This window comes from Cricetulus griseus, assembly GCF_003668045.3.
Source record: "Cricetulus griseus strain 17A/GY chromosome 1 unlocalized genomic scaffold, alternate assembly CriGri-PICRH-1.0 chr1_0, whole genome shotgun sequence".
NCBI lineage: Eukaryota > Metazoa > Chordata > Mammalia > Rodentia > Cricetidae > Cricetulus > Cricetulus griseus.
Window position 1 is genome coordinate 121,775,087 of NW_023276806.1, and position 18,115 is coordinate 121,793,201.

Genomic DNA, 18,115 nt, shown 5'->3' on the forward strand with positions numbered 1-18,115 from the left:
TACCTGAGAAATCCAACAAAGATGGGAATGTATTTATAGACATAGAAACTTACAGAAATGGGAGTAAATTCATGGGTGGTTTATCTAAAGAAAGTAGACAGCCTGGCGTAGTGGAACAGGCCACTAATCCCACCTACTTGGGACTGGAGTGAGTCCCAAGTGTGAGTTCAAAGCCATCTTGGGTGATTGCAGAAGATCCTATCTCAAAATAGGATCCTAGTCTATCCTTTCCACATATTCCACTCTACCCACATTATGCATTTGCTTACAGATTTACACATGTTATTGGCTAGGTTCTCTCCTCCCTCTCTCTGCCCCTCCCACTTTGGAGACAAAGTTTCAGGCAGACTGGTATCAAATTTATTAAGAAAGACTGGGAACTCCTAGTTCTACTGAGATTACGGTCATACACACACTCGTGCATGTGTGCATGTGTGCGTGCGTGCGTGCGTGCGTGCGTGCGTGTGTGCGTGTGTGTGTGTGTGTGTGTGTGTGTGTGTGTGTGTGTGTGTGTACATAAAGAAGATGTGGGGTACACTGCAGAGGTAGAATTTAAAGATGGCTTTAAAACCCATGCTCACCCCATTCTAAAATACGTCTGTTGTCTTCCAATGCCACTACACTGAGGCTTCACCTTACCTCATTTGAGCAGGAAACGCTCAAGCGAGGCTTTTGGTATCTCAGAATATTTGTCATGGTTTTGGTGGGTTAGCGATTATTTCCAATACAAAACTACTACACATTAACAATATGCTTTGCCTTGTCAGAAGTGGTGGCACACACCTGTAATCTTAGCAGTCAGGCTATGGAGGCAGCAAGACCAGATATTCAAGGTCAATAGCTACTAACATGAGCTGCATGTCATGAACCAACACAAAACCTTAGCCAAAATAAAACATATGATCTTCCGCACCAGAGGTGGTAACCTGCATTACATGTAACTCCAGTACTGTGGTTATCTGCACATATATGTAACTCCAGCACCATGGTAATCTACACACATGTAGCTCCAGCACTCTGGTTATCTGCACACATATAACTCTAGCACTGTGGTTATCTACATGTGTGTAACTCCAGCACTGTGATACTCTGCACACGTATGTAACTCCAACACTGAGGAGGCTGTGGAGGAGGAATGCCAAAAGTTCAAGGCTAGCTGAGCTCCACAGCAAGTACAGGCCAGCCAGAGCTATATATGCAGGACTGTGCCTCAAAACATAAAAACAAACACAAACCAAAACATGATAAACACATGATACACACACACTTTCCTTGTAAATTCTGCCTGCACTTCACCCAATGCTGTTTTTCAGAAACACTGAGCTGTGAGCCCTGCCCCAAATATTCCAATGCCACCACTGTGGGCGGAGACCCTGCATCTATCTTAGAAGAAAAATTTCCAAGAAATCCCAGTGCTGCACGAGGTCCCCATCAGGACCCCAGCACATGCTCCCCCTCCTCAGGCCGGTTCCTGTTTCCATAGCAGGACACTGGTCTCCTCTCTGTCCCCAGGGTCCTTCCCCCATCATTTCCTCATCAAAAGTTCCCTTCTTTTCATTTTAAATGACATTTCTTTCAATAACTTTCTGAGTCCCTCCCTTTCTTGGAGCCAAGGTCTCTGACATAAACTGTAACTCAGACACCTCAAATGTCTCGAGAAGAAGAGAGTTCAGAATGATTTCAAACAGTTCCACTGAGCACTGGCCCTGTGAGCTAATGCTTTGTTTGTTTCGCTAGCCTCAAACTACGCAGCTGCAGATGACCTTGAACATCTGATCCTCCTGCCTGAGTGCCAGCATTACAGATATGTTTTAAGTGGTGCTGGCATGGAAACCGGAATTCCATGCATTGCATACACTCTACCTCTAGCCCCCAGCACTCACGTTAATATTTATTCCAGTGACCAGGGAAAGGAGGCACTGCAGAAAGACCAATAACCTGGACTGCCAAGGTTGGAACAAACGTTGTCCCTGAAAAACAGCATAACCTGGAAGCCATTCCCACTGCTGTCTGCAGGAGGACAATGTTTGCTTCAGGTCATGCCAGGTAGGTGAAAGGTTGACTGAGAGTGGAGAATGAAATCATCTTCCTGTTGATTCAGTGCAACAGAGAGAGGGCTCACAGCCTTCTCTGCTACTCCTCACCCTTTCTTCCCTCTCGAAAGAAAAGTTCAATAGATTCATCTTGGAAAGCTTAAAAGGCTTACCACCTTCCAATCTTGGAGGCCCTCTATCTTCACAAGAGGGGAGTCTAAAACAAATTAATAATTACATTCTGCTCATGCCCTCTATTGGATAGAAACAACTCCAGAGGAACAATCTATGTACTCCTTTGACAAAGTTCTTTTTTATTAGTACATACAGTTGGGGTCTGGGGTGGAGCTCAGTTGGTAGAATGTTTGCCTACTATGCAGGGCGCCATGGGCTCCATCCCTACCACCACATAAACCCAGGCATGGTGGCATATGCCTATAAACCCAGCAACTCAAGAAGTCAGGGGAGGGCAGGGGCATCAAAGTACAAGATGATCCTTAACTGCAAAGGAAGTTCAAAACCAGCTTTGCCTAGATAAGAACCTGCTTTAAAAAAAAAAAAAAAAAAAAAGGAGGGGGGAGGGGGAGAGAAAGATCAGACCGCAGGAGGACTGGAGAACTGGAGGACTGGGGGTCACCAGATGTTTAGTTAGCCTCTCCTTCTTGAAGTGTGGTTCGTGTATGAACGTTGGTGACAGATCTCCCTGGCTGTTTTCTGCTTTCAGTTTGCCTCTTGCAAACACAAACATTCACTCCACCTTGACCACCAATCCTTCAGCAAGGGAGGGTGGAGATCAGAGCTAAGGTTTGGCTGACTGGATGAGACTAACATTCGATAAAGCAGGTGTGGACTCCCCTATCTGTAACCCCAGCACTTTGGCGGCTGGGAAAAGAAGACTGCCATGGCTGTGAGGTCAGCATGGTCTGTGTGGTGAGCTACAGGCCAATCTTGGCTACACAATGAGACCTGTCTCAGAATGGTTGGGGAGGGCAGATAGCTCAGTAGGGAAAGTACTTACTGTGAACACACAAGAAGGGCCTGACTTTGGTCCTCAGAACCTACATGACAGGCCAGGCATAGTGGTGCTTCTAATCCTAGTGCAGGAAGGCAGACACTGGTAGATTGCCTAGGCCAGTGACAGACCTGCTCTCAGGAGGAAAAGAGGGCAGCTCCTGAGGAAGAGCACTGAGGTTGTCCTCTGACCTTTGTATACATGTGAGCATGCACCCACAGATACACAAATACACACAGGTTGGGGTTCAAATGATTAGGTAGATATTGGGAGGCTCCACCAAAATCTTATAGATGGAGTACCTGAGCCCAGAAGTGAAGTCTTTTCAAACAATGTGAACCTCCCAAAATGCTGGTCCTAGCTTAAGATGTCACAGGACTCACCAAGGCTCGGTGGTAGAACACTTGCTTAGAAGTCATCAGGTCCTAAGTCTGGTGCCCAAGGCTGGGAGAAGGACATGTCTTCATGAGACATATCTGTAAAAGCTGAGAGACTCCCTTTCCAGGTGCTTATCTCAACTGACCCTCAACCAAGATACTCAGCCACCAGTACAGAAGGAGCCCGGGCAATCCAGGAAACCACAAGCTTCTAGCTTCTTGTCTTAGTATGGTTCCAGAGGCTAAAGAGGAATCCATGGGCTCAGTTGTGAAGCAATGGGGCCAGGTTTCACCAGCTCAAGGGGATTTTTCAATCATAGGTTGACTATGGATGCAACACAGAGCTGTGTGTGTACACTTGTGTCTCCTGGTACAAGTATGTGTGTGCATATGTATGTAGTGGCTAGAGGTCAATCTTGGCTGGCATTCCTCAAGATGCCACCACTTTGCCTTCAAGACAGTCTCTCATTGGCCTGGAACTGACCAATTAGAAAAGGCTGGCAGGCTAGTGAGCCCTGGGGATCCATTTTCTCCACCTCCCTCATATGAGGGTTACAAATTTGCACCACCAACAACTCACTTGGCTTTTTTTTTCATGTTTAAGTGAGTTCTGAGAGTGGACCTTAGGCCTCCATTCTTGCACACTAAACACTTTACCAAATGAGCTCTGTCTCTCTCTGAACCACTCTGTCCCATCTAAAATTCTAAAGGATCTAATTGTAAGAGAAAAGCCTGGGCATCTTTCCCCTTTGGGCTTTGAATTAAGAAGTGATCAGAAACAACATACATTAACTAAGCATGTTTGAAAAGGGTGATTTGTTACTTAACGTCAGCAAAAAAAAAAAAAAAAAAATCAATCTATTTTCTTGAAGCAGCCATAGGATCTTCTCTGTAGAATTAGACAGAGGCTGACATGGCGGAGTAGGCATGTATTGAGCTGAGCCTCCCATTGGTGCTGTTGTTTTTGTTTGGGTTTTTCCTTCCTTCCTTCCTTCCTTTTTTTTTTTTTTTTTTTTTTTTTTTTTTTTTTTTTGTGTGTGTGTGTGTGTGTGTGTGTGTGTATGTGTAGGGGTTAGAACTTGGAGCACTCTATCTCTCCATGGCTTCAATGAGGAAGAGAACAAAGAAGGGTATACTTACCAGTGAAGTGGCCGCATGGCTTTCAGGTCATGTATCCCTAAAGCTGCTTAAGCACACGGGCACTGTGAGGCGTCCCACTAAAGCGCTATGCCTTTGGAAGTCTGTAGCCCAAAATTTTATGGACAATAAAAACAAGGGCCTGAAGTCTCCAGTGCTCAGACCCTAGTGACCAAAGCCCGAGCACATCAGCATCTTGTGTGACACATTTGCCACAGGAACCTACAACTCTGCAAAGCCTCGAGTTCTCACCTGACATCTGGTAGGATGGGGGTGTGGTTTAAGGCAGCTTTGTAAAATGGTGCATAAATGTAGAAAAAAATTAATTATTTAATTAAAAGCAAAAACTCGAAAGTTTTCCACATCAAAAAAGGGTGGTATTAAAAAAAAAAAGGTGGTGTGATAAATCTCTTGTAGAATTTAAAGTTATCCAACATCCTATGTGTATTGACAACCAGTAGCAATCACACTATGCTTTATTATTTTGATGGCTAACTGGCTGAGATGGCCACTGTTGGCCAGCCAAACCACAGCCTATAAGCCACTCTAATATATCCTGTTTACATATATATTTATATATACACATGCACACATACATACATATATACACTCATATACATACATACATACATATGCATATATCCATTATATCCACCTGGTCCTATGGAGAACCCTGACTAACAAAATTATGTCATACTGCTTCTTTGAAAGACAGGTATGAATCTCTCTTGTCCCTTATATCTTAGGGTCTTCATATTATGTTTTACTAAACAAAACAGAGGTTAAAAGGCAGAGTGTTGGAAATTCCCTACTTAATACATGTAAAATAAGATGGTCCTAGGTTATATGAATAAGAATATGACCACGTAAATTAGATATTAGACACCTTTTCATTTACCAGATGCATAATGTACAACTGATATATGATAACTGCAAAGTGCCATGGAAAGCACTAAGAAGTAGGTCCAGGCTTTACTTACTTTTTAAAACTAAAGGCCTTTATGCAAGTTAGTCATCAGGCATGTCCCCTGACCCCTGCCAACCAGCACAGGCAACACATCTGTAGGAATTCCAGTCTTTGGTACTTATATCACACGAGGTGATTCCATTTCCAGACTGCCCTGGCCCTTGCCTACCAGCTTCCAGAGACACAATCTTCACTAAACCATGGTGCACAAGAGGCAAAGCCATCATGCCAACCTACCCCCACCCCCGGGGACGGACGGCTGAAGAGAAGGAGCAGCTGGGGCTCAAACCCTGGGCTTCAGGCATGCTGGGCAAGCAGCTGAGCTACACCACCAGCCCCAATACCACTTTCTTAAAGGTACCTTTTTTGACCCTTCAAACAGTGCCTCAATCACTGCTTCTCATCTCTTTCTCATCACTCATTACACTTCAAGTATTGGGTTGAGGTTTCTTTTTTGTTTGTTTGTTTGCTTGCTTGCTTGTTTTTCGAGACAGGGTTTCTCTGTGGTTTTGGAGGCTGTCCTGGAACTAGCTCTTGTAGACCAGGCTGGTCTCGAACTCACAGAGATCCACCTGCCTCTGCCTCTTGAGTGCTGGGATTAAAGGCATGCGCCACCACCACCTGGCTCGAGGTTTCTTTTTTAGTCTGTGAGGGTGGGCATTAACTCTTAACTTGTTACAGCACCAGGACTTAACACTGCAATTGGCCCAGGAGAGGCGTTAAACCAATATTCATGGACTAGAAGGAAAAGGAAAGGAGTGAGCCAGTAAGAACAACTAAGCCCCCGTCAGATACTATCTTCAGGGTCACATGACGCTGGCCATCCTTCAGCTACAGCGTGGATAGAGGGCTTTCTGTGGCAGGCCTGGGCCCTAACCACCTCTCACTATTTCTGTCCATAGTTAAGTGTGCTCGGATTCCAGGTGTGCACCGACTCATTTGTAAGTTGACCTTTCGTCATGTGATGGCAGCACTACTCAGGCAGACTTGCTCACTGCTTCAGGAGGAGGTGTCCAGCTGTTTGACACTGTGACATGATGCTGTCATCAATAAATACGTTGGATTATGTTCAAACTATCCTGGGGCACATGTAAGGGCAGGCCTACTAGACCATCAGAAGCCTTTTTATCTCCATTGTCTAAACTGGTCCCTGGAAAGGTCTGTGTGGTCCTTATCCCAAGTCAGCATGGATCTACTCCGTGTTCACACTGTGGCCTTACATAAGGCACTGGGAGCCAGGTGAAGGGCTCTCGTTTTCTGTTCCCAGAAAGGTTCCTAACCCATTTTGCTTATGAGTTTCAGGGAGTTACCTGAAAGTGCCCCTGTACTGTTCCTCCACCCCTACCCCTACCCCCACCCCAGGTGGTTGAACATCTGGATGCCCTTGATGCAGAGTCAGCACAGTGGGAAAGTTAAGAAGGCAACTGCATCTGGGGTTTAGCTTTCTAAAAATCTTGAATACATCTTATCTACCCTTCCCTGTTCTATGATAAGCCTAGACTCAAAAGCAACGCCTGTGTCACTGGAGTCAAGAGGCTCCGAGGTAGAGAAGAGTGTGTAGGAAGAGCTCAGGGTGTGCTGCCCGTTGTTGATACTGAAGTCCTGAGGGCAAGTAAAGAAGTTCCTGAAGTGAACATGATCCTCCTCGAGGTGCCAAGTGAAGCAAGCCTAACTTCCTTCCTTCTCTAGGCTTTTGAGTAACTTTGAGTAACTATAGGGCACCAAAACTACTGAAGGCCCCTCAAGCTTCTTCAACACCACACGCCAGGGCCTTGCTCTAAGGGCCTGGCTCCTTTGGTGTTTTTCTATCCCCTGGCCAGTGGCCAAGGCCTCCAGACACAGTTTATTGGATGATCCCTGCATTGTTGAACTTTATCAAGAGTCCTCAGGGATCTGGAAGGCCTGGCTGCAGGTTCAGAAGAGCCTCAGAGGTGTATAGAGCAACGGCAGCTAAATCTGAGGTGGTAGCCTCCTCAGTCCCACTGTGTAGTCCTAAACTTCTGTTCACAGGGTGGGGCTGCCTGGTGCCTCAAGAGCACAGCTCTTCACACAGACTACATCGGGAAGGATTCCCTTAGACCCCAGGTCCACAGTGGGCAAGAGAAAGATGGGCCATGAATGGGAAGATGGCAGAGGGAAGGGAGAATTGGATGAGCCTGGGTCACATAAGCAGATGGTGCCTTCACTGTCTGGTCATGTGGCATTAGCAGCTTCCTCCACTCCTAGCTTGGTAATCAGGAAGACATGGGGTCCTCTAAAGCTTCTAATCTGGAGTTAGTTCCCCATATCACCTAGGTGCCCACTCAGCTATATGACCTCATGAGATGATTCAGTTTTCCTCTTCTATAAAGAAAATAGTAAAGTAAAATACATACCGTGTGTGTGTGTGTGTGTGTGTGTGTGTGTGTGTGTGTGTGTGTGTGTGATGTGTACTAGTTCATGCTCCTGTGAATGTGTGTGCAGATCAGAGGTTAACACTGCTGTTTCCTCTATTGCTGTCTTTTTTTTAAAACAAGGCTTCTCAGTGAACCTGGAGCTCAACCATCCAGCTAGGCTGGCTTACTAGCAAGCCACCAGGATCCTCCTGTATCCTCCTCAGTGCTGGAATTTTAGCATGCACTACCACACCAAGGTTTCTTGTTGCTATTTTTGAGGGTGCTGGGGATATGAAGGCAGGTCTTCATGCTTGCATGGAAAACACTTTATCTACTAAGGCAGCTTCCCTAGCCTTGTATTTTTGAGACAAAGAGCCTTCCTTACTCTACAGCCCAGATTGGCCTAGAAATGATTACATAGCCCATACTAGCCTTGAACTCATAGCATCTCTTCTATCTCTAGCCAAATGTTTCGATTACACAATAAACCACCATGCCACATTTCCTTGGGTGATTTATATGAGAATTTAGAAATTTAGACTCTTCATACAGCCAATAACTGAATTTCCTGTTTATGCTGGATGGTTTTGAGCACAAATGATTCAGCAATGAAATCCCCAACATCCCCACACACATTAATTCCTATTGCAAACATGTAATAGGTCAAATATATGGCCTGTGGAACACGGAAGATGGCTTCAGCGATATAATAAAGCAGAGGAAAGTGGCTGGAGCTTTCCATGGGAAAGCTGACAAGGAAGGGGAAAACCTGAAGGAAGATTAAGTGAGGAGACACAAGGGACTGAAAGCATTGGGACAATGCTGGCATGAGACAGATATGAGATGTGTCATTACTATAGCAACAGCTGTCAAATTATTCAGCTATTTTCTAGCTGCTCAAGAAAATAGCTTATAGCTGGGCGGGGGTGGCACTCACCTTTAATCCCAGCACTCGGGAGGTAGAGGCAGGAGATCTCTTTGACCTCGAGACCAGCCTGATCTATAGATCAAGTTCCAGGACAGCCTCCAAAGCCACAGAAAGAAACCCTGTCTCGAAAAACCAAAAAAAAAAAAAAAAGAAAGAAAGAAAGGAAGAAAGAAAAAATAAGAAATAGCTTATAAAAGAGCCAGCAGCTAGAAGATAACAAGAATGGAGATACCATAATAGAGGAGACATTTTAGGTTTACAGAGAAATCAGGCACTAGGGAAATGTCTGGAGATCTACAAAGATGACACCAGCTAAAAATCTAAGCAACAGAGGAGAGGCTACCTTAAATGCCCTCCCCTGATAATGAGATTGATGACTGACTTAAATGCCACCGCTGGTGGAAGTAAAAGCAGACACCCACAACTAATTACTGAACTGAATTGGAATCCAGATGCAGAGAAGGATGAGTGAAGAGCAAATGGGTCCAGACCAGGCTGGTGAAACCCATAGAAACCACTGACATGAACAATGGGGAGCTCTTTGCTCCCCAGACTGATAGCTGGGATACCAGCATGGGACTGATCCAGACCCCAGGAATATGGGTTTCAGTGAGGAAACCTTGGAAATCTACAGGACCTCCTGTTCAGTACTTATCCCTAGCATAGGTGTGGACTTTGGGAGCCCATTCCACATAGAGGAATACTCCCTTAGCCAAGACACACGGGGGGTGGGCCTAGGCCCTATCACAAAGGATATGATAGACTCTGATGACACCCTATGGAAGGCCTCACCATCCAGGGGGAGCAGAAAGGATATGTGATAGGTAGGGTTTTAGTTGGTGGGGGGTGGTAGGGGAGGACAGGAGGGAGAGGGAACTGGTATTGTCATGTAAAACAATCTTGTTTCTAATTCAAATAAAAAATTGGTAGAGGCAGAGAGGCAGAGAGGCAGAGAGGCAGAGAGAGGCAGAGAGAGAGGCAGAGAGAGGCAGAGAGAGAGGCAGAGAGAGGCAGAGAGAGAGGCAGAGAGAGGCAGAGAGAGAGGCAGAGAGAGAGGCAGAGAGAGAGGCAGAGAGAGGCAGAGAGAGAGCAGAGAGAGGCAGAGAGAGAGAGAGAGGCAGAGAGAGAGAGGCAGAGAGAGAGAGCAGAGAGAGAGGCAGAGAGAGGCAGAGAGAGAGAGGCAGAGAGAGAGGCAGAGAGAGGCAGAGAGAGAGGCAGAGAGAGAGAGCAGAGAGAGGCAGAGAGAGAGGCAGAGAGAGGCAGAGAGAGAGGCAGAGAGGCAGAGAGAGAGGCAGAGAGGCAGAGAGAGAGGCAGAGAGGCAGAGAGAGAGGCAGAGAGGCGGATCTCTGTGAGTTTGATGCCACCCTGATCTACAAAGCTACACACAGAAACCCTGTCTCGAGGGGGAAAAAAAAAAAAAAAGCCAGCAGAGACAATTCTACCACAAGGTTTACTACTGGTTCTATGACTAAGATTTGTTGAGCAGAGTGCTAGCTTCAAGGGTTACAGAAACATACTTAAAGAAAATAGTGCTGGTTTTTAACAAGAGTCTCTTTAAAATCCCAACTGTTTTTAGTTTTAAAAAGTTACTATCAAGCTTACAGGTCGCTAGTTCTAGTTAATTTCTTTTCCAAAAGTTTGTAAAACTCCATAAAAAGATGACTAGGAATACAGCTCAGTAGGAAGGCACTTGCCGAGTGAATAGGAATTGCTAGGTGGAGTCCCTAGCACTGCAGAGGAAAAAGGAAAATAAATAAATAGTTAAAATAGTCAATGTGTAGTTAACCCAGTTCAAAAAATATTAAGAAGATAGACAAGGCAACACACATCTGAAATCCCAAAGTTTGACACTATATGTTATTTTTGCTACATGGTTACTAGATGGTTAACTAGAATTTTTTCTTCATAACAATTATGACTATTGGAGGGTGAAGTGGTTCAGCAGTGAAGACTGTTAGCTGCCCTTCAAAGGACCAGATTTTGTACCCAGCACACACACTGGGCAGCAAACAAACTTTTGACTCCAGCTTCAGGGGATATGACGCCCTCTTCTGGCTTCTGTGGGTACCAGCACTCATGTTCACATACCCACACATAGACACACACACATAAATAAAAAATAAAAATCTTACTAAGAACTGTAACTAAATACTCACTCGATGGAAACGATGACGGCGTTCAGCTCCTCGGCCATTGATGTGCACAGCTCGTCATAGTAGCTGATTTCTGTGAGAAAGGAAGGATCACTACAAAAGTGGCCGTTCATGTTGTCCACACCTACATGTTTCTGAGTACAGACTGTTTTTAAACTAAGATAATAATAGCATCAAACACTGAAAAATGTATGTGAGCCAGAGAACACTTGCTTCTAATCTCAGCACCTGAGAGGTAGAAGCAAGAGGGTCAGGAGTTCAAGGCTAGCATGAAGATTACCCAGGGATACATGCGACTATGTCAAACAAACAAACAAACAAAAAAAAAACAAAGGAGAAGAAGTGGGAAGGAAGGAGAAGGGAAGGGAGAAGGAAGGAGAAGGGAAGGGACAGAGGGAGGGGGTGGGGGAAGAAAGAATGAAAGCTAAGCAAACAGAGACACATTCAAATGCAAAAATTAAATCCAGTTTCTGATAAAATGTAATTACTATAACTAACAGGAAATCTGCATTAGATTAGCTTTGAATATGTTTTTAATTTACTAAACATTTATTTCAAAATAGGTTATATGAAATATACCAAATTAATTCTGATTTTGAAGCTCTTCAAATACACCCTTTCAAAGCAAATTGGCAGTTTCCTTCTTCAAATTATAAGATTTTGCACTTTTAACACCCTCGTTTGCTGTGATTCAGGAAATCAGCAATGTGAAGAATATGGAAGTCTCTTTAAGCCAACACAAAAGAAATAGAATTTTAGGTGGTTTTCCTAGGAAGGGGACTCAAATGTCCATAAGAACAAAAGTCATTTTAATAGATAAGAATTGATTCCTACTTATTATTCTTTCAGTATTTTAAATCTCATCAGATAGGACATAGCTCAATTGGCAGAGCATTTGCCTAGCATACATGAAGCTTTGGTTTGATCCTAGCCCCACATAAACTGGGAGAGGAGGCACATACCTGTAATCCCTGCATTTAGAGGTGAGGGCAGGAGAATCAGAAATTTAAGGTCATTCTCGGCCACATAGGGAAGCTAGCCTAGAGTACATGAGACCCTGTCTCAAAACAAACAAGTAAACAACAAAAAAGACTTAATGCCTCAGCAGAGCACCTAATATTCCTCTCTGTATGGGCTTGCATGGCAGCCTTAGAATCAGCAGGCTAAAGAGTGCATGCCTGTCTGTACACACTCACCAGTCCAGCTCTCCCTTGGGTACACCAGCCAAAATTAAGGAGACTGACTCTCATGACCCCGCTCTTCTGTCATCCATACTCCCTGTCTTGGACAATGGCATCTCCCATGACAAGTGTTCAGTACCCTTTCTAACACAGATGCCCTATCTTACTCATTTTTGGATCTCTGTCTGTAGCACACTTAAGAGTGACTGTAATGGTTAACACTGCCTGTCAATTTTGAGATACAGAATCACCTCTGGGCATGTCTGTGACAAGTTTCCAGACTTTTTAATGGGGCAAGGAAGATCCATCTTGACTGTGAGTGGCACTATTCCATTAGCCCAGCTCCTGAACTGAAAAAAACAACTAACACTTCATGCAGTGTAACAGTCCACCTTACGTTCCTGACCATGACCTTCCTAACACAATGGACTCTTCCTTCCTTCCTTCCTTCCTTCCTTCCTTCCTTATTTCCTTCCTCCCTCCTTCCCTACCTCCCTCCTTCCCCCACCCCTCCTTCCCTCCCTTCCGGGTTGCTTCTTGTTCGGTATTTTTTCATAGCAGTGAAAAAGCAACTAATACAGTGACCCATGGTCCAGGTCTGCCCACGGCTGTATCTATACTAAAAATCACAGTATTGGACACATTTACATATACAGTGAGCATGTGCTGAAACTGGGAACAAACCAAAAAGTAACAGAATAAATGATGGGTGTGGATCGAAATGAAATGGAGTTGTGAAAGAAAGTTGTACAGTCTTTTTTATTTTCTGCGTTAAGCATTTCTATAACAAGATAATAAAGAAGAGACCAAGTTTGAATTGCTTTTCTATTTTGTTAAAATCACATTTTCATTTGTGTGTGTCTGTGTGGGGTGCACATGTGCCATGATGCACATGTAGAGGTCAGAGGACAACTTCTGGGAGTCAGTTCTCTCCCTTCACTATGTGGGTCCCATGGATGGGCTCGGTCATCAGACTTGGTGGCCAGCACTTGTGTCTGCTGGGCCATCGCGCCAGCCTGTCACTACTTTTCAGTATAGAGAACACCCGAAGCTCTGGCCTGAGGATGAGGAAGGAGGTCACCAGAGGCAGAAGCCCTGGCTCTTTTGAGACAGGCTCCTTCTGGTCTTCTTCCAACCCATTCTGCTCTCAATAGATGTCCAAATCCACGGGAAATAGCCCTGTACTTGAGGATGCTGCTTTCTTTTAATGGCTGCATGCTGTGGTATTTTAATCTTTGGTTTCATAAGCTGATGCTGATGAATTAAGGTGTATTAAGCAATACCTGCTCTATTTCATAAAAAGAAGCCTTCAAAATAAAAGTTGCCCAGAGTTACAGATAATTACCTCCTATTCTGGCCCAGTGGAAGTTTACCTTATTTTGATATAGAAAGCTAGTTATCAACGGATCATCACAGTATGTCTAGGATTTAGATCACAGAACTTTTACGTATTTTAGAGACAGGGTCTCTAGCCTAGGCTGGCCTCAAACTTAACTGAAGAAGACTTTGAACACCAGATTCCCATCTCCAACCCTTTAGTACTGAGATTACAATTGTGTGACAGCACCTCTGGTTTATGTAGTGCTGAGGATTGAACCACGAGCTTCTGGGATGCAAACCAAAGTTTGTGCATGCTAGACAACACTCTGCCACCCAAACTACGTTCCTAGCTCAGAAAATATTTATACAGCAATCTGCCAGCACTAAAAAGTAAATTGAGGACTGGGGCTCAGTGGTAGAGCCATCATCTCACAGCATGACGCACTACTTTCAATAGCTAGTACAGAAAATATGAAGGATGGAAGAGAGGAAAGTAGGGAGGGAGGAGGTGGGTGTGGTGGGGACAAGAAGAAAGACAGAGGAGAAGGGAGGGACCAACAAGCCAAAACTCTCTATACTATAATCACATAAATGAAAAGAGGCACTGCTGATGTGGCCACAATGACAGGAGAAACCAGTATGGTCCAGGAGAACCAGTCCCATTTTTAAACAGTAATCACACTCCCAGAGCCAAGCAGCTGACCCACCTGAAGGTGACAGGGACTTACTTGCACTTGCCAAGGCCCAGCCTCCTCCGTGGATATAGACCACACTTCGTCGAAGTTGCTCATCGGGTTTTGGAGAGCCTTCAAACACTCGGACTTCCACACCATCAAAGTCAGTGTCAGTCACCTTCACCTTTGGAGAAGAGCTTGCGCTTTTCTTGCCAAAAGAAACGATGATGAAATTCAGCGCGATCAGGTGGTGGCTCAGCCCCAGGGAGTGTATCAGGTTACTCTGCAGGGTAGTGGTGAAGAAAAATGGACTAGTATTAACTGTTTGCACCAGAGCGACCCCCCACAAAACCATGCTCACCAACTCCACCTTTGGGGTTGGATTTTTTTGTTTTGAGAGCTAGGAGTGGGGAGCAAGGAGAGAAAGAACCATCTCACTATGTGGCCCTGGAGACCCTGAAACTTGCTCTGTAGACTAGGGAGGCCTTGAACTCAGAGATCTGCTGGCCTTTGCCACCTGAGTGCTGGGATTAAAGGCAAGCATGCACCAACATCCTGGCTTATTTTGCATCTTGATTTACTCCATATTCTAGGCTGGCTGCCTGGGGACAGTCGAGTTCTTACAGACAACTGCTCCTGGACTGGAACGGTCACTGGACACTTAGAATGTGATAAGAAACTGTATTCCCCTTTGGGGCTTAGAGTTAACAGCATTTCCCCCCTCCCTCTCCCCCACATACCTACTCCCACACCCTCCTGTCTTAAGAGTAGCGTTTACATAGAACCTATGCATATGTTCCCAGACTTTATTTTAGTAGTGCTGGGTATCAAACCCAGGGTCTTGAGGATGCTAGGCAACTGTTCTACCACCAAGCCACAGCAACAGCCCTAGCCCTGACAACACATTATCAGTCCCCTTTAAAATTCCTTTTGAACCCAAAGTGCTGCCCCATCTACCAAACTGGGTGTCTGGGTGTCACCACGATAAACAAATATGTGATGGAGAGGTGAGAAGGATAGAAAAAAAAACAGAGCAGTTCATGTGCTAGTGAGAGGCAGAACTGGAGATGTGATGTGGGTGACAGGTGAGAGAGAGGGCTGGTGGACAGGCTGTCATTGCCCAGTATGGTTGTCGGGATGGTGTGCAACAGACTGGAGCTTATGCAGATGCAGCCCAAACCTTGGAACCTGCCGCCCGGCCATGGGATCCCCCTGATCTGGGCAATGACAGAGGCCCATCTATCTGGAGTGGACCTCCTCAAAGGACCACTGTGATCTGAGATACCACTGGAAGCCATTTTGGTGTCTGTGTCCATGCTGCTACCCCCCAGACTGTGTTGAAGCCTGAGATCCATGTGGACGTGTATGCAGCAGTCTGTGCTGCTGACTGATGACGTGGTGATATCCTCGGTCTTTGCTGCCTTGGGGGGACATCCTGATGTGTTCGGCATGTGTAGCCACCTGAGGCCCATGACCCACACAGCTGCTGAGGACCATGAGTGGGCTGGTGACCCATATATAGCTAAGGGTCGTGTGCCATATATGTCAAGTTAATGTCTGTGGGAGAGCTGCTCCCCCTTCCCACACACAGCATGGCTTTTCTCAGCTGATAGCTTATGGACAGATGCAGCCGAGGAAGACTCTTCCTCCCAGGGGGCACAGGGTGGCCACTAGGATTCTGACCATGTTCTAATGAGTGTTCAGACAACACAAAATAGACTTTGCTTTTTCCTTTTTCTTGTTTTATGTGTGTGGGGGGAGGGGGGAGGTCAGGGGAAGACTGGGAGGTGAACATGACGTGAGATTTCCAAATACTCAATTAAAAAAACAACAATTCATTTTTGGAGACAGGGTCTCACTAAATTGTCCAGGCTAGCCTTGAACTCATTGTGTAGTCCACTCTGGAGGAGATGGAATTCCAGACCTGCACCACAAGTCTTTTTTCTTCCTTCCTTTCTTTCTTCCTTTCTTTCTTTCTTTCTTTCTTTCTTTCTTTCTTTCTTTCTTTCTTTCTTTCTTTCTTTCTTGTTTTTTCGAGACAGGGTTTCTCTGTGTAGCTTTGGAGCCTATCCTGGCACTCGCTCTAGAGACCAGGCTGGCCTCGAACTCACAGAGATCCTCCTGCCTCTGCCTCCTGAGTGCTGGGATTAAAGGCATGCACCACCAACGCCCGGCCCAACTGCTGCATTCTAGATGACTGTAATAGGTTTATTTTCTAAAACCAGTCTAACTTTCCAAATAAACACACTATAGTCTCAAGAAAATGCCATCAATATTTAAGTGTAAACGAAAGAAAGCAAAGATTCATGTTACATTAAGCATTTTAAAAGTGTTATAAAGCTTCTACATTTAGATGTGTCTGGTCTTTTTAAAAGTGGGGGAAGTCGGGAACACCTGAGAGAGGAGGAATGGCATAACCAGGAACTTTGCCGAAAAGGCTAGAGAGTATACAAGCTAGGCACAGGGTAAGTCCCTTAGGACGTAAAAGGATTGGTGCAAATGAGAAGCAACCCGAGCTACACAGTGTTCCTGGCTAGCCTGGGCTATCCAGTAAAATCTTGTCTCAAAAAAAAAAAAACAAACAAAAAGACATCTGCGTTGAGGCATCATAGGAAGTACAGTTAGAGAAGAATCCTCCTCACCCAACAGCAAAGACCTTTTGGAGTTAATTTTTCCCTCTCCACTCCTGGCTCATGGGCTAAGAGTACAGCTACACAATCATGAAGAGCAGAGTTCAGACCCCAGAACTCACGGAACAAGCCTGGCATCCTGTAAATTCCCATAGCCCTCACTCTGAGGGATCAGATGCCCTCTTCTGAAATGCATCCTCCCCATACTCACCCCCCATACACACTTGCACAGAAACACAAATAAATAAATATTATTTTTTAAAAAAGATTTTCAGCAAAGGGCACAGCTGGCCAGTACTATGCTTTATTATAGACTATAAAACCAGGATCTGACAACAGCAACAAGCAAGCTACCACTGCAGGTGGGCCACACTCACCCCTGAACCACTGACCCTGGGGAGGTGTCTTTACAGATGAGATGGTTCATGTGACAATCTAGCTTCCCCTGGAGCGTGTCCCAAGTCACAATCACTTGACTCAGTTTACCCAGTCCGCCCAGGAAATGCTGAAAAGCACTGCATTATAAGCCCACCAGCCGTTATTCATGGGAAATATGCCAGGGGGTGACTGAGCTAAAAACAAACAGCATTTGGGGAATATTCAAAATCAACAGGAAAATGAATATTGATAAGAATTCAACTTCTATATATGATCTGACATAGCTGTCCAACTTACTGAAAACTTAAAATAATTATTAACATCTATCATATTAAATAAATGGAAGGCCAGCAGTATGGTTCTGTGGGTAATGGCACTCACAACGGAGCCTGACAAACTGAGTTTGATCCCTGCAACCCACATGAAAAGGGGAACTGATTCCTGAAAGTTGCCCTTTGACATGTTTGTTGTAGCTTATGGACACACAAGTACTTAATTAAATAAATCTAAATAATTAAATAAATTTAAATACATAAATGAGGAAACAAATATATGAACATGGAGGGTTTTGTGTGTGTGCGCGTGCGTGTGTGTATGTGTGTGTGTGTGTGTGTGTGCGTGCGCGTTTGTGTGCACGTACGCAATCCTATATTCTAAATTTAAATTCTTTGGCAAATTAGAAAATGGCATTAGGCTCGCACAGTGAAAACCATCAGTCTGGCTGGGTACACTGACACTGACCAGGACATCACTGTACATCTGTGTGGCATGAAAACTAAGGGGAAGAAAAATTTCTTTCTACTTGTGATACTGTGATACTCTAGACTTGACTCAACGGGTTGGTAGAACATTTGTTGCAACACGAAATGTAACCTATTAACTTTGTGGTCTGCAGTGTTTAGCTGTTAAGCTGGATTACTTAGTAAACCAAATAATTTGTCACTTTTGG

The 18,115-nt window shown here is 44.9% G+C and overlaps 1 protein-coding gene across 1 annotated transcript in view; it reads right to left on the reverse strand.

The window, feature by feature from the left end:
* Nceh1 (neutral cholesterol ester hydrolase 1) overlaps positions 1-18,115 on the reverse strand; it is a 64,599-nt gene that overhangs the window by 9,195 nt on the left and 37,289 nt on the right. The window contains exons 2-3 of the mRNA XM_027392086.2: positions 14,213-14,441; positions 10,987-11,056 (exon numbers count right to left, since the gene is read on the reverse strand). Of these exons, the coding sequence (XP_027247887.1) occupies positions 10,987-11,056; positions 14,213-14,441 (299 nt within the window). The remainder of the gene's footprint in view (positions 1-10,986; positions 11,057-14,212; positions 14,442-18,115) is intronic.